The sequence below is a fragment of the Boleophthalmus pectinirostris genome, unplaced genomic scaffold (assembly GCF_026225935.1).
Source record: "Boleophthalmus pectinirostris isolate CB_2022bp ecotype Guang Dong unplaced genomic scaffold, ASM2622593v1 HiC_scaffold_8, whole genome shotgun sequence".
Lineage (NCBI taxonomy): Eukaryota > Metazoa > Chordata > Actinopteri > Gobiiformes > Gobiidae > Boleophthalmus > Boleophthalmus pectinirostris.
This window is the reverse complement of record NW_026571515.1, coordinates 3,845,856-3,860,868: the sequence shown is the minus strand read 5'-3', so window position 1 is coordinate 3,860,868 and position 15,013 is coordinate 3,845,856. Positions and strand designations below refer to the sequence as shown.

The following is a 15,013-nucleotide window of genomic DNA, read 5'->3' as shown; positions in this document are numbered from 1 at the left end:
TCTACACAAAGATGAAGCAGAGGCCGATCGAGGGCCGTAGACTGGGGCTCAGTACAGTGAATAATTGAAATATGTGCATGTTTACCGCGTTAGAATGAGTCGTCACTCTTTTATTCATGCTGAGATCCTCAAAACCACACACTAAATATCAAATACTGGCTCTTTTAAGGTAGATTTTCAAAACCTTGCAGTAAAAAGTTCATTTTTAATTGATGCAAGGTAATTTGGGCCAATTCACAAGGACGTCTGAGGGCCAAGAAAAATTTGTCTGAGGGCCGCATTTGGCTCACGGGCCATAGTTTGGACATGCCTGGTTTAAAGACTTGAAATGACTTGAAGCTCCAAGCAGACGAGTTGGACTTGCACTGGATTGGCCAATGACTCGAGACTCGACTTGAACTTTCCTGTCTTTTTGACTCGACTCGAGACGCGCCAAACAAAACCTCGGCCCCGCCTCTGTCCGTCTTTATTCCGCAGGTATCCAGCAGGTGGCGATGTTTTCACGCGACGGACGCGCTCTATAAAACCCCCAAAGAAGTCTCCGCGGCACAGCCCTTCAGAAGAGGAAGAGGAAGGAGGAAGAGGAGCACGCTCACTGTTCACTCACTGAACCCGTGCGCCAGTCCCGTGCGTCCTGCTCCATCCCCATCTCCATCTCCGCACACCTCTGCCGTGACGCGCCGTGACGCACCGAACCGAACCATGGCCACGGACGAGCTCTCCTCCAAACTCAACCGGCGCCTGCTCATCGAGGACGGTGCCGCGGAGCCGGTGGCCGTGGACCTGGCGTCGTCCGGCGGCGGGGACCAGGCGCCGGAGGACAAGCCCAGCACCGAGAGCGCGGACTCGGAGCTCGGCGCGAAGCTGCAGCGGCGCGGGGAGCTGAACGAGGGCCGCGGGGAGGTGCACATGAGCAAAGTGTTCAACCCCTACACCGAGTTCAAGGAGTTCTCCAGAAAACAGATCAAAGATATGGAGAAGATGTTCAAAACGTGAGTGTGCCGAGCCGTGCCGAGCCGTGACGTGCCCGTGCGTAACGACGTGTGTGGGCAAAACCGTGCGTAAAGGCCGTAGAGATAACGCACTGGCACCCACCCAGATCTGAGTTGGTTCTAGTTTTATAGACTTTTTATGACCTGGTGTGGATTTGTTGATTTATGGGTCATCTCCTGGGCAAGTCCTGGGTCCAGGTTGAGTCCTGATCTAGTCCTGACCTAAGTTTAGACCTGGTTTAGTTCTGGTTCAGCTCCTCCTTTTGTCAATTAATGCAGACTTGGTTAAGGCCTGTTCATGCCCTTATTTAGTCATGGGTTTGACGAGCTCTGACTTGATCTTAGTCCTAGATTAGTCTTGGTTTAGTTCTGGTTTAGTCCTGTCCTACTCCTGTCCTAGTCCTATCTTAGTTCTGCCTTAGTATTGGCTTAGTCTTAGTTTAGTCTTATCTTAGTCTTAGTCTTGTCTTAGTCCTGTCTTAGTCCTGTCTTAGTCCTGGCTTAGTCCTGTCTTAGTCCTGGCTTAGTCTTGGCTTAGTCTTGGCTTAGTCTTGGCTTAGTCTTGTCTTAGTTTTGGTTTAGTTTTGGTTTAGTTTTGGTTTAGTTGGTTTAGTTTGGTTTAGTCTTGTTTAGACCTGTCTTAGACCTGTCTTAGACCTGTCTTAGACCTGTCTTAGACCTGTCTTAGACCTGTCTTAGACCTGTCTTGTCTTGGCTTAGTCTTGGCTTAGTCTTGGCTTAGTCTTGGCTTAGTCTTGGCTTAGTCTTGGCTTAGTCTTGGCTTAGTCTTTGTCTAAATCTGGTTTAGCCCTGATTTAGTCTTGTTTTAGTCCTGATTTAATCCTGGTTTAGTCCTCATTTAATCCTGGTTTAGTCCTCATTTAATCCTGGTTAAATCCTGGTTTATTTACAGTTTAGTCCTGGTTTAGTCCTGGTTTAGTTCTGGTTTCTGGTTCATTAACATTAGCAAACAAACAACTGGGACTGAACTGGAACGACCTGTAATTAAAGATGGACCACACCTAAATTTAAGCAGAACTAGAACAGAACCAAACCAGGTCTAATGAAGTGGGATTAAGACAGGATAAATGTGAATGCACCTTTAGTCCTGGTTTAGATCTGGTTAAACCCATTTTAATCTTAGGTTAAACCCAATTTACTATGTTTAATCCTGGTGTAATCTTGTCTAGTCTTAGATTAGTCCTAGTTCTGCCCTAGTTTAGTGCAGGTTTAATCTTGGTTTAATCTTTGGTTTAGTCTTTGGTTAGACCTGGTTTAGTTCTGGTTTAGTCTTTGGTGAGACTTGGTTTAATTATGGTTTACTCTGGGTTTGGTCTTGGGTTTGGTCCTGGGTTTAGACCTGGTTTAGTCGTATTTTAGTCCTGGTTTAGTCCTGCAATAGCCCTTTCTTAGACCTGTTTTAGTTCTGATATAATCCTGGTTTAGCCCTGTTTTAGTCTTGTTTTAGTCTTTTCTTAGTCCTGGTTTTCTTTGGTTAGCCCTGGTTTCCTGGTTCCTGGTTTTAGTGCAGGTTTGATCTTGGTTTAGCCCTTGTTTAGCCCTGGTTTAGTCCTTATAGAGTCTTTAGTTTAGCCTTGGCTCAGGCCTAGTTTGGCCCTGGTTTAACCCTGGTTTAGTCTTTGTTTAGACCTGGCTTGGTCCTGGCTTGGTCCTGGCTTAGACCTAGTTTAGTCCTTGGTTTTAGTCCTGGTTTGGCCCTAGTTTAGTCCTGTCTTTGTCCTGGCTTAGTCCTGGCTTGGCCTTGGTTTGGCCCTGTCTTGGTCCTGTCTTGGTCCTGTCTTGGTCCTGTCTTGGTCCTGTCTTGGTCCTGTCTTTGTCCTTTCTTAGTCCTGTCTTAGTCCTGTCTTAGTCCTGTCCTGGCCTTGGTTTGGCCCTAGTTTAGTCCTTGGTTTGGACCTGGTTTGGCCCTGGTTTAGCTTAGACCTGGTTTAGACCTTGCTTAGACCTTGCTTAGACCTTGCTTAGACCTGGTTTAGACCTGGTTTAGACCTGGTTTAGTCCTGGTTTGGTCCTGGTTTAGTCCTGGTTTAGACCTTGCTTAGACCTGGTTTAGACCTGGTTTAGACCTGGTTTAGACCTGGTTTAGTCCTTGGTTTAGTCCTGGTTTAGTCCTGGTTTAGTCCTGGCCTTCACAAAAAACCCCCAGTGTTTCTTGTGAGATTTCTTGTGTTCAAACTGTTCCATCTGTGCCTTTTTCAAACCGTTATATTCAGAATCTTCTTCACATTTTCCTGATTTTTATTGATGAAATTCTGAATAACGTGAACGAACCGTGACCCTGAAAAGGATGAACCAAACTGAACCAAACCAGACCAGACCAAACCCTCACACTCGGCATTTCCACAAGACTGAACTCGTCGAGAATTCCCTTGTGGAGAGGAGCAGAGAAAGAATGTTGAAGTCTGCAGGGGCCTGTACGTCTGTCCCTCCTCCTCCTCCTCTTCCTCTTCCTCCTCCTCTTCTTCCTCTCTTCTCCCTTTGACCCTTCTGACTTTAGGCTCATGACGAGAAATGTTCCTTTTTACTCAAGACCGGAACAAAGCTCGAGTCGCGCCCACCGCAGCAGCACCTCTAATCTAATCTGCGTCGCCGCGCCAACTTCCTGTTCGAGCCGAGCGGCCAATCACAACGCGCTGATGTAAACGCTCAGACTGCAGAGGCCGGAGCTGCAAGAGCCCGATTTAGAACAAAAAACAATTCAAAATAAAAATGAGAAGATGAATTAAACGGATCAATGATGAAGAAATTTTAAAGGAACTGTAAGATTTAGGTTTAAAATTTCAGAAACGTGACCTTTCTGCGTCCAGATAAGAGGTAAACATGTTCAAATCAAATATAGTTTTACTGATAACGATTCTAAAGCTGATTTAGTTTTAATTATAAAAACACTGGACATGACGGACAAGTTGTTTATGTTATAATTTAGTGTTTTTGTTCCGTCAGAAAAGAGAATGAGCCTCACATTTGGGTTATGGATAAAAAAAAAAAAAAAAGTTTTACTGCAAGGTATCAGCATTATTATTCTATTTTACCATTATGGAAAAAAAAATCATTATCACGATTATTTTTGATCAATATCGAAATTGCGATTATTCAAACGATTATTTTTTAGTTGCACAGTGCATTACTTCAGTATTTTTCTCTCTCACAAAAAAACAACAACACTTTGTTATTGGTAATTTACACAACATTTTCAGATTTAAAATAAATATAGGGAGTATTATATTGTAGGGAGTATTATCTGTTGTACACTTGTAGGGAGTATTATCTGTTACATAAGAATGAGTTCTTGTACAGCTGTAGGGAGTATTATCTGTTACTTAAGGGTGAGTTGTTGTACAGTTGTAGGGAGTATTGCACAGTTGTAGGGAGTATTGCACAGTTGTAGGGAGTATTATCTGTTACATAAGCATGAGTTGTACAGTTGTAGGGAGTATTATCTGTTACTTAAGGGTGAGTTGTTGTACAGTTGTAGGGAGTATTGCACAGTTGTAGGGAGTATTGCACAGTTGTAGGGAGTATTATCTGTTACATAAGAATGAATTCTTGTACAGTTGTAGGGAGTATTATCTGTTACTTAAGGTGAGTTGTTGTACAGTTGTAGGGAGTATTGCACAGTTGTAGGAGTATTGCACAGTTGTAGGGAGTATTATCTGTTACATAAGGGTGAGTTGTTGCACAGTTGTAGGGAGTATTGCACAGTTGTAGGGAGTATTGCACAGTTGTAGGGAGTATTGCACAGTTGTAGGGAGTATTATTTGTTGTACAGTTGTAGGGAGTATTATCTGTTACATAAGGGTGAGTTGTTGTACAGTTGTAGGGAGTATTGCACAGTTGTAGGGAGTATTATTTGTTGTACAGTTGTAGGGAGTATTATCTGTTACATAAGGGTGAGTTGTTGTACAGTTGTAGGGAGTATTGTACAGTTGTAGGGAGTATTATTTATTGTACAGTTGTAGGGAGTATTATCTGTTACATAAGGGTGAGTTGTTGTACAGTTGTCCATACAGTCTCCATGGAGATCTTGATTGCCTGGAATGTTCCACAGTATGGCATTTAACTTGTGTAACTTTAAGGAGACAAACTGGCGGTGCCATCAGCTCAAATTACAGGTCGGGTCGGTGGAGAGGCGAGCCACGGAATGACTGTTTTTTTCTTATTTTAACGATGAAAACGGTAGTTGAATAAATGCATGGTGGATACCTGAAATGCCATATTGTGGAACATTCCAGATGAAGCAAAACCATCTCCATAGAGACGAGCAGGTGACGGACCCTCCACTGGAAAAGTTACAAACCGTAGAACGTGTAAAAGCATGTGATGTAAGTGTCGTGTGTTTGTGCCTCCAGGTTTGACGCAGGCAAAGACGACTACATCGACATGATGGAGCTGAAGCTGATGATGGAGAAGCTCGGGGCTCCTCAGACTCACCTGGGCCTCAAGAACATGATGAAAGAAGTGGACGAAGACCTGGACAACAAACTGAACTTCAAAGAGGTGAGTGACACCAGGAGACCAGCGCGGGGGTCCCCGAGAGCGGGGGTCCCCGAGAGCGGGGAGGGGAGTCCCGGGAGTCCCCGAGAGCGGGGGTCCCCGAGAGAGCGGGGGTCCCCGAGAGCGGGCGTCCCCGAGAGAGCGGGCGTCCCCGAGAGAGCGGGGTCCCCGAGAGAGCGGGAGTCCCCGAGAGCGGAGTCCCCGAGAGCGGGCGTCCCCGAGAGAGAGCGGGCGTCCCCGAGAGAGGGGTCCCCGAGAGCGGCGTCCGAGAGAGCGGGCGTCCCCGAGAGAGCGGGCGTCCCCGAGAGAGCGGGAGGATGCGGTGAGAAGCTGAGGTGTGCACAGGAGATGGTTTATGGACCATGCTGAGGTGTGTACAGGAGATGTTTTGGACCATGCTGAGGTGTGTTCAGGAGATGTTTTGGACCATGCTGAGGTGTGTAATGGAAAGGTTATGGAAGCTGCTAAGGTGAGCTCCATGGGATGGGCTTCAGAGCTCTGAGGAGGAAAGGAAGTCTAAAGGGCCGTTCACACCAAGGCGTCAAAGCGTCCAGTTTCAATGTAAAGTCTATGTGGACGCGCGACTAGAGCGTCCTGCATTTTTTGCGGGCTCTTGTTTCCAGGGCAATGGACGCGCGTCAAGTATTTTTGTCCCGTTTGTCCACGGCGTCAAAGACGCGCGTCGGGGGCGTCTAAACTCAAATGCAAAAGCGTCCAAATAGAGGCGTCAAGGCGTTTTTTGACGCTTTGGTGTGAACGGCCCTTAAAACTGCTCCCATCGACACGCAACACGTTTTTTTTTTTTTTTTTTTTTGAACAGCCGTTGGAGCCAGTTAATGATTTTGCATTTTATCTTCACACTTGTTATCTTTTTATACTACCTTTTAAAGCGGTAGTAATAAAAGTTCACTCTGCTTCACTGTGATTGGCTGAAGCACTCACTGACAGAATATTATCAATCCACATTTTATAAACAAAGACCATTTCCAAAGTGTAATAAAAAATCTACAGTTTAATATAATAAAAACAAATACAACCATAAAAGTAGCTGCTATTTAGAAAATGTGTCCATGTACAGACTGTGGCCCAAATCTCACAGTTCATTGGCAGCTCAAATAAATACAGTTAAAATATAAGTTTTTGTTGCAATTTAATGGTTTATTCACCAGTAGAGAAGATTACACTAGAGATTTGTGAATACATTCTTTGGATATTTCATGACAAAGTAAAATATTATTAAAAGGGAAAATTATCTCTTGCTCCTCATCTGGGACATAAACACATTCGCAAATCTGAAAAACACCAATTTATCGTTGCTCTACTGGCAATTTTGTGGTTATTTTTTGGCTTTATCATAAGATTTAAGCTGTAAAAGGTTGAATAAATATCTTGACTCGTTACTCGGGATGTAACAATAACCAAAATACCGCGATATCGTATCGTCAAAGGTCTCACAACAATATCGATGAGCGTCACAATTAGAGGTGTAACGATATCAGAGTCTCACGGTACGATATCGTCATGGTCTGAACCTCACGGTACGATATTTATTACGATATCGTGGGAAAGCTCACGATTAGGGCTGGGTATCATTAAGAATTTGCCGATACGATCCATATCTCGATACATAGGCCACGATATCGATTAGGATACGACATACGATATACGAATATCATAGGCCACGATATGATACATATCTCGATACATAGGCCACGATACGATACATATCTCGGTACATAGGCCACGATAAGATACATATCTCGATAAATAGGCCACGATACGATATATATCTCGGTACATAGGCCACGATACGATACATATCTCGATACATAGGCCACGATACGATACATATCTCGATACACTGCACTTTTGATTCAATGCAATATATTTCAAATCGATTCGACACAGTACAATAAAAATAAAGGCTAAATCATGGCTGTGATACTAAAAGTCTTTTTTAAACCACTTCTTCTTTTGCAAAGTTCAAATGAAACACAAACATTTTAATCCTCAAATGTCAAATGTGTTGCATAAGAAAGTTTCCTTGCTTTAAACAAGCACCAAAACTGTAGCTGTAACAAAATAATTTAGTAAAATATACCAAAAAAATACTCTTGGTGATATATCGATACAGCAGCCCACGATATCGATACTGTATCATCACATTAAGCGATACGATATATCGATATTTCAGTATTTTTGCACACCCCTACTCACGATATGGTGGGGAGGCTCACTATAATTACGATATTATACATAATAACAAGAATGATGTTATAAAATGTTTTGACCATCATTTGGTAAAACATTTATTGTTATTTTCATATCGGTGACATTTTGAACAGCTTGAAAAACCTTGTTGAAGCTGAAGTGCAAAATCCATTTAACAACTAATCAATGTTTTAGTGCGACTTTGGTAAACTACGAAGCCGCACCGCTTGATGAATTGTCAGAGCAATACGCCGACTGTAGTCAGGAGTCTCACGGAGTAAATCTGACAGAAGCTGAACCGCATCCAAGCACAAGGAGCAAACTGTTTTTTTGGTGTTTTTTTTTGTTTTTTTTTCCAGTGCTTATAGTTTATGCAAATGAGCCATGTGGTTTTAAGTTTTGTTTCTGTAAACGTAAACAAATGTGCGCAAAGCTGCATTAAACACATTTTTACTCAATGTATATTTGAGTCCTCCTCATAGGCGATAAAAAAAAACTTAATGTGATGGCATTTTATATTTCAGCTCCAGTTTAGCCTCTAACCCACGGGTGTCAAATATATGGCCCAGGGGCCAGATCCAGCCCTCCAAGACCTTTAATCTGGCCCTCAGCTGATTTTCTACTAAAATATTTGAATTATATTTTCTATTAAATCTTGGTAATTTTTCTGTGGTGTTTATCACAGCAGCGTCTCCAGCGTCTCTGTACGTGGCCCCTCCCACCAGAGCAGCACAAATGAAGACTTGTCTCTTTCCAAACGCTCTTAAAGGACGATCGTTTTGACTGTTGACCGTGACACCCTCATCAGAAAAATGTCCAACATGAGAAAAGTGGAGCCGAGTGCAGGATTTTACAACAAAAATTTACTTATTCCTATTTACATACAAGTTCATGTTAAAACATTGTGTTGAAATTGCATTTTTCTTAAAGTTTCAGGTTGTTCATAATATTATAATATTTTGTAAAAGAAAGAGTTCATCAATTAAAAAAGATTTCTGTAATAGATTTGTGTTTCTCTGCACAAATATTTGAACTTATTGTTATTTTTGGGGTTTATATGACGTGAGTTTTCTGATCCGGACACTTTGGGATCAAAGTAGATTGGATACGACCCCCAGACCAAAATGAGTTTGACACTCCTGAACTAACCTTTTAAACCCGACGCCGTCCACCATGGAAAATGGATGCAAATCACTCACTTCATATTCTGTGATGTATTTCGTCATTTCTTGAGCTGTTGTAGAAGCTTCACATAGTTTTTTGTCCCGACTTGATTTTCTGAACACATTCTTGAACATTTTGGGCGTGTGGGTTTCTAAAGGTCCTTCTATTTCCCGAGTTGAACCGCACGCTGCGTTGTTCGTCCGTCACCTTTTCTTTTTTTCCTCATTTCGTGTCACGACAAACCCAAAATCCTTCTAGACCTCAGACTTAAAAGCCGCTGGTGCGTCCACAACGGGAGCACAGGCCGATGACGCGACCGCAAAGGATTATGGTCCATGTAGTTTACTGTGCTTATGGGCCACAGGAGCCGACTGAACATTCTTATTTTTGCCTAAAGACATACAGTTTAACACCGTCACAAGACCAACGATATCGTGATAATTTTACTACGACGTGACATCACAAATATCGTTACACCCACTAAATTTCAAGTCTTTTTTTGCTTAAATTAATAGTTATGGTGCAGGAGTAGCTATAAACACAAAGGGAACTACATAGACCATGATCCTTTGCTCTGTTTTAGTGTAAACTACATGGAGAAATGAGTTTTAAACACTTTTAAATCTTAGTTCTTTGGATTAAGTCTTGTCAAGGCATTTTAAGAGAAAAATTCAAAGTTTTTTCAGCCTCCACAAAATATTGCACTAAATATCGGATCTTCAGACGTTTATCGTGAAAATATCGTTATGTCCCTGTTATCACGTGTATATTTTCTTTGCACTACTGGCAAATTTGTGGTTATTTTTCAGGCTGTTTGGTTAGATCTGAGCTGGAAAAGTTTGAATAAATAACTTCTATGACTCATTTCTGTTGCAAACCATGTACCAAGCGTTTCCTTCTGCTTTTACTGCAGCTCATGACAATATTGTTTTTAGTTTAGTTTAAATCGTTCCTGTAGTTTAATTCTGCTCTTGGGCTTTTGTGTCAACTACATATAAATCAGCAATATATCGAATAGAAATGTTACGATATCCAGATTTCTCGATACAATATTTTCTCAATATGCATCTCACGGTACGATATTTATTGCGATATTTTGTGGAGGTGAACAAAATTGTGAATATACGACTTTTCTTGTGTCATAATCCAAATAATTAAGATTTAAAAGTGCTTATTAAGTTATTTTAGCATTTAGATTGGTCTGAAACGGAGCAAAGGATCATGGTCTATGTAGTTTTTGTTTGTTCCTGCGCCATAACTCTTAATTTAAGCAAAGAAACTTATAATTCGATATAATTGTGATGGTCCACGATATTATTGAGACTTTTGACGATACGATATCACGGTATTTTGGAGAATTTGTCATCGTGTCAGGTCCAATCGCTGCAGACTCCATTGTTTTCTTCATCACAGTCGTGTTTCTGTTGGTCACTCTCGCTCTAACTTAATAACGTGTAAATAACTTAATCTCCTCGTGTTCCTCGTTAAAGAAAAACCTCTGTGTCTATGAGCTTTTAGACAAATACTAAAATACCTCACCGAAAACAGACCTGGAGTTAAGTTTTTTTATGTTTATGCTAGGGATGGGCGTGATTAGTCGATTAATCGATAATTGATCATTAAGAATTTCATCGATTATGTTCATTTTAATCGACAAAACCGAATGTAGGTTGCTGTGTGTAGTGTAGTGACCAAACAGGTCCATACATGTGTCTCTCTGCACTCAGAAAGCGCGAGCAGACACACACAGTCTGTAACGTATCGAAGCACAAATGTGTATTTAACGATGATTTGTACAAGAAATTCCACACTTTCCGTTGTGTTCGGGACAAGTGTGAGTCCATGTGCACAGTGGATAAAGCAGCACATATGTTTCTGTGTCCAGTGGGAAAAAGTTTTTCCAGGTGAGAGTCGCTCAATGTGGATGACGAGGCCCCGCCCCCCTCCCCCCGTACGCTGTCCTGGTTTTGACAAACACAAATCTGGTCACACTGACCTGTATTCACCTGAGTCGTGTCTTTTAATCCAAAAGAAATTGAACCACATCAGCGACACAAGAGCTGGAGTTTTATCTTCACTTAGTTTATGCAAATTAGCGATGCGGTTAAGTTTTGTTTCTGTGAGATTTGAACAAAACTGAATTAAACCCATTATAATCTAAAACGGGCTGATGTGGCTCTTGAGTCGTTACGGTTTATATGTCGTAATGTTTAATTTATTTATGCAGATTAGTAGTGCAGATAGTAATAATAATGATGATCATTTTAATATAAAAACGTTAATGATTAATCGATAATCGATCATTAATTCTTCCGACGATCGATTAAGAAAATTTCATCAAATGCCCGTCCCTAGTTTATGCTTCTTTCCACCTCGTTTTCTAATTAACAGCTCTTTTATTTTTTGTTTAGTAGAGATTGGCAATTCCAGAGCTGATCCAAATTCCAAATGATTCTCGTGAAAGTGTGTGGAGTTTAAAAACGTAGTGGAGCACTTCCTGTATTACCACATGACATCACAAGGTAGAACAGAGTTTTTGCTTTGAGAGGAACTCGGCCTAAATATGCAGGGTTTGGGTTTTAAACGTGTGTGAATGAAACAAAACACAGGTGAGATGTTGTAGACCACGGTGAGACGTATGTTGGAGATGTTGATGGTGGTGAGATGTTGATGGTCCATCATGGTCCCCAACTTGCATCTCATCATGTATGGTCCAGCAACATCTCCAGCATACATCTCACCCCATGGTCCATGATGAGTGAATGTAGGAAATGTTGATGGACCATGGTGAGATGTAAGCTGGACATGCTGTTGGACCACGGTGAGATGCATGTTGGAGATGTTGTTGGACCATTTTGAGATGTTGTTGGACCATGGTGAAATGTAAACTGGAGATGTTGTTGGACCATGGTTAGATGTATGCAGGAGATGTTGTTGGACCACAGTGAGATGTTGTTGGACCACAGTGAGATGTTGTTGGACCATGGTGAGATGTATGCAGGAGATGTTGTTGGACCACAGTGAGGTGTGTGTTGGAGATGCTGTTGATTTTGTTGAACCATGATGAGATGTAAGATGGAGATGCTGTTGGAGATGTTGTAGACCATGTGAGATGTATGTTGGTGATGCTGCTGGACCACGGTGAGATGTTGATGAACCATGTTGAGATGTAAGCTGGAGTTGTTGATGGACCATAGTGATATGCATGTTGGAGATGTTGATGGACCATGTGAGATGTTGATGGACCATGTGAGATGTTGCTGGACCATGTGAGATGTTGATGGACCATGTGAGATGTTGCTGGACCATGTGAGATGTTGATGGACCATGTGAGATGTTGATGACCATGTGAGATGTTGATGGACCATGTGAGATGTTGATGGACCATGTGAGATGTTGATGGACCATGTGAGATGTTGATGGACCATGTGAGATGTTGATGGACCATGTGAGATGCTGTTGGACCATGTGAGATGTTGCAGACCATGTGAGATGTATGTTGGAGATGCTGTTGGCCACGATGAGACGTTATAGACCACAGTGACATGTATATTGGAGATGCTGTTGGACCATGGTGAGATGTACGTTGGAGGTGTTGTGGACCATGGTGAGGTGTATTTTGGAGATGTTGATGGATGTTTGTGTCTCCACAGTTCCTGATGATCTTCAGGAAGGCGGCTGCGGGGGAGCTGGCCCAGGACAGCGGTCTGGAGATGCTGGCTCGTCTGTCTGAGATCGACGTGTCCGCGGAGGGAGTGAAGGGAGCCAAAACCTTCTTTGAAGCCAAGGTAAGCGCCACGTTCAGCTTCAGTTTGGTGTTTGTGGTTGGCTGTCGTCATAAAACACCCAGAGGAGCATCGTTACAGTCCAACAGTCTGTGGTCAGAGCGTCCTTCAGGGAGATCATCTGCTCAGTGTGGAGCTCTACTTATGTTTACGTATGTCAGTATAAAGCAGGATGTCTAAATCTGTAATGAGGGCGAGAAAGATCATCGCCATGGTAACAAACATCCTGTTCCAGCTCCATGTTCTCACTACAAAAATCTACCCAGAAACTCGTACAAACTCTATAATTTTTCCTTAAATACTTTGATTACTGTGAGAGCCATAGCCAGACGTTGGTAGAGTAACTAAAATGTTTAAGTATACAGTAATAATATTAAGTTGAGGGGCAAAGGAACTGACTGCAGCCTAAAGGGGCTCAGAAGAAGGAACGTCAGGAGTCAGAGTGTGAATGAAACCACAGAAACCAGAAATTCAGTTCAAAATGACTTGTGACATATGAGTTCTATTTGTATATATTAGTAAGGTGCAGATAATAAATATTTAATTAATGGTTATAGGTAGATATACTTGTACACAAACAAAACAAAAATGAAATGACACAGACGGTAATACTTTTTTGGTCAGTAATGTTCAAAGTTTGAGTTCAGTTCATAAGTGTTTGTAGGAAGTGTTATGGTCCGTTTGAGTTACTGTATTTGCCAAAGTTCAGATTGTTATTATAATCCAAAAAGTGAATAGGTTCCGGGGTTATGAAAAGGTCTGATATTTCCTTCTGTGATTATGTGGGGAATGGGTGGCTTGTCATTCAGCGATGGTTTGTGGTGTTGCAGAATTATTGCAGAATGATTCAGTAGAAAAAAACAGACCTAAAACAGGGTCAGTAAAAACCCAAATTAGCACGTACATAAATTAAATTCACTTAAGTTCAAGTAATAAGTCATTACTACTGATAAATAAAAAGTAAGCCTATGAGGTTTAAGTCATATTATAATGTTGCTCCTCATCAAAAACAGAGCTAGAGTTGTGTTTGTTTTTCATTCACACATGTTTAAGTAACACTTTATTATTAGTCTGTCTGCATCTCCTGAGCTCAAAATGCTCTGTTTCACCTTGTGATGTCATGAAGCAGTATTTTTTTTTTTTAGTCAGGAGCTCCTTTTGCCTTTAGTTCATTAGAGATTGGCAATTCCAGGGATGAAATTATCCAAATGATTAAAGAGTAAAGGGTTTGGGGCGTCCGGGGTTTGGGGGTCCAGAGTTTGGGCGTCCAGAGTTTGGGGCGTCCAGAGTTTGGGGCGTCCAGGGTTTGGGGCGTCCAGAGTTTGGGGGTCCAGAGGGGGCGTCCAGAGTTTTGGGGCGTCCAGAGTTTGGGCGTCCAGAGTTTGGGCGTCCAGGGTTTGGGGCGTCCAGAGTTTGGGGCGTCCAGGGTTTGGGGCGTCCAGGGTTTGGGCGTCCAGGGTTTGGGGCGTCCAGGGTTTGGGGCGTCCAGGGTTTGGGGCGTCCAGGGTTTGGGCGTCCAGGGTTTGGGGCGTCCAGAGTTTAAGGGTTGAGCGTTAGAGTTAATCTTATTTGAACTTTTTTTTTAAAAATTTTAATTAAAGGTATGAAGGCACAACATAGTCTCCAAAACATTTACATTTAGCAGAGAAACAAACAAAATAAAGAGAACAAAATGGTTAAAATATTCAATGTTCCAAAAAAGGAGTAATCCTACCCCTACAATTAACAATATTTAATCTACATGATATTTCGACATTTGACATTAGATAAACTAGATGCAAAACAAAAACGACAAACAAAAAAAAACAAAAAACGAACAAGACATTTCCAAACCAAATAACTTTTGTTTTACTAAAAATTTAGAGACAATTTGTTTTGATCAAACCAGTGTTTTCATTTGTTAATTTCTGTTGTTATTGTTTCTAAAACCTGCTGTAGATTTTTGCCAGAACTTTAGAATCTACTGAATGTGTGGAATTTAAAAATACACGGAACACTTCCTCCATGAGTGTTTCCCGTTTGTAAAACTCTGTGTAAATATGCAGAGTTTAAACCTGTTAAACATGTACGAATGAAACCAAACAAAACTCCAGGTGTGTTTGTGATGAGGAAACGGCATTAGAACATAAACCCTTTAAGAAACAAATCATTTAGAGATGTATTTTTTTCATTTTTTATTTTTTTTTTCCCCACCAGGTTCAGGCCATTAACGAGTCCAACCGGTTCGAGGCGGAGATCCGTCAGGAGCAGGAGTCCAAGAAGCAGCAGGCCGAGGAGCAGAAGCAGAGACGGGCGGCCTTCAAGTTGAGGACGGGATCTTCAAAGGAAACCGGGTCTTCAAGTTGA

General features: G+C 41.9%; 1 protein-coding gene across 1 annotated transcript; it reads left to right on the top strand.

The window, feature by feature from the left end:
* Positions 1–547: 547 nt before the first annotated feature.
* On the top strand, positions 548–15,013 carry efhd2 (EF-hand domain family, member D2). Its single transcript, XM_020931709.2, has 4 exons — positions 548–992; positions 5,363–5,510; positions 12,536–12,670; positions 14,864–15,013. Exons 1-4 carry the CDS (start codon positions 703–705, stop codon positions 15,011–15,013), a joined length of 723 nt encoding a protein of 240 aa, XP_020787368.2. The 5' UTR covers positions 548–702.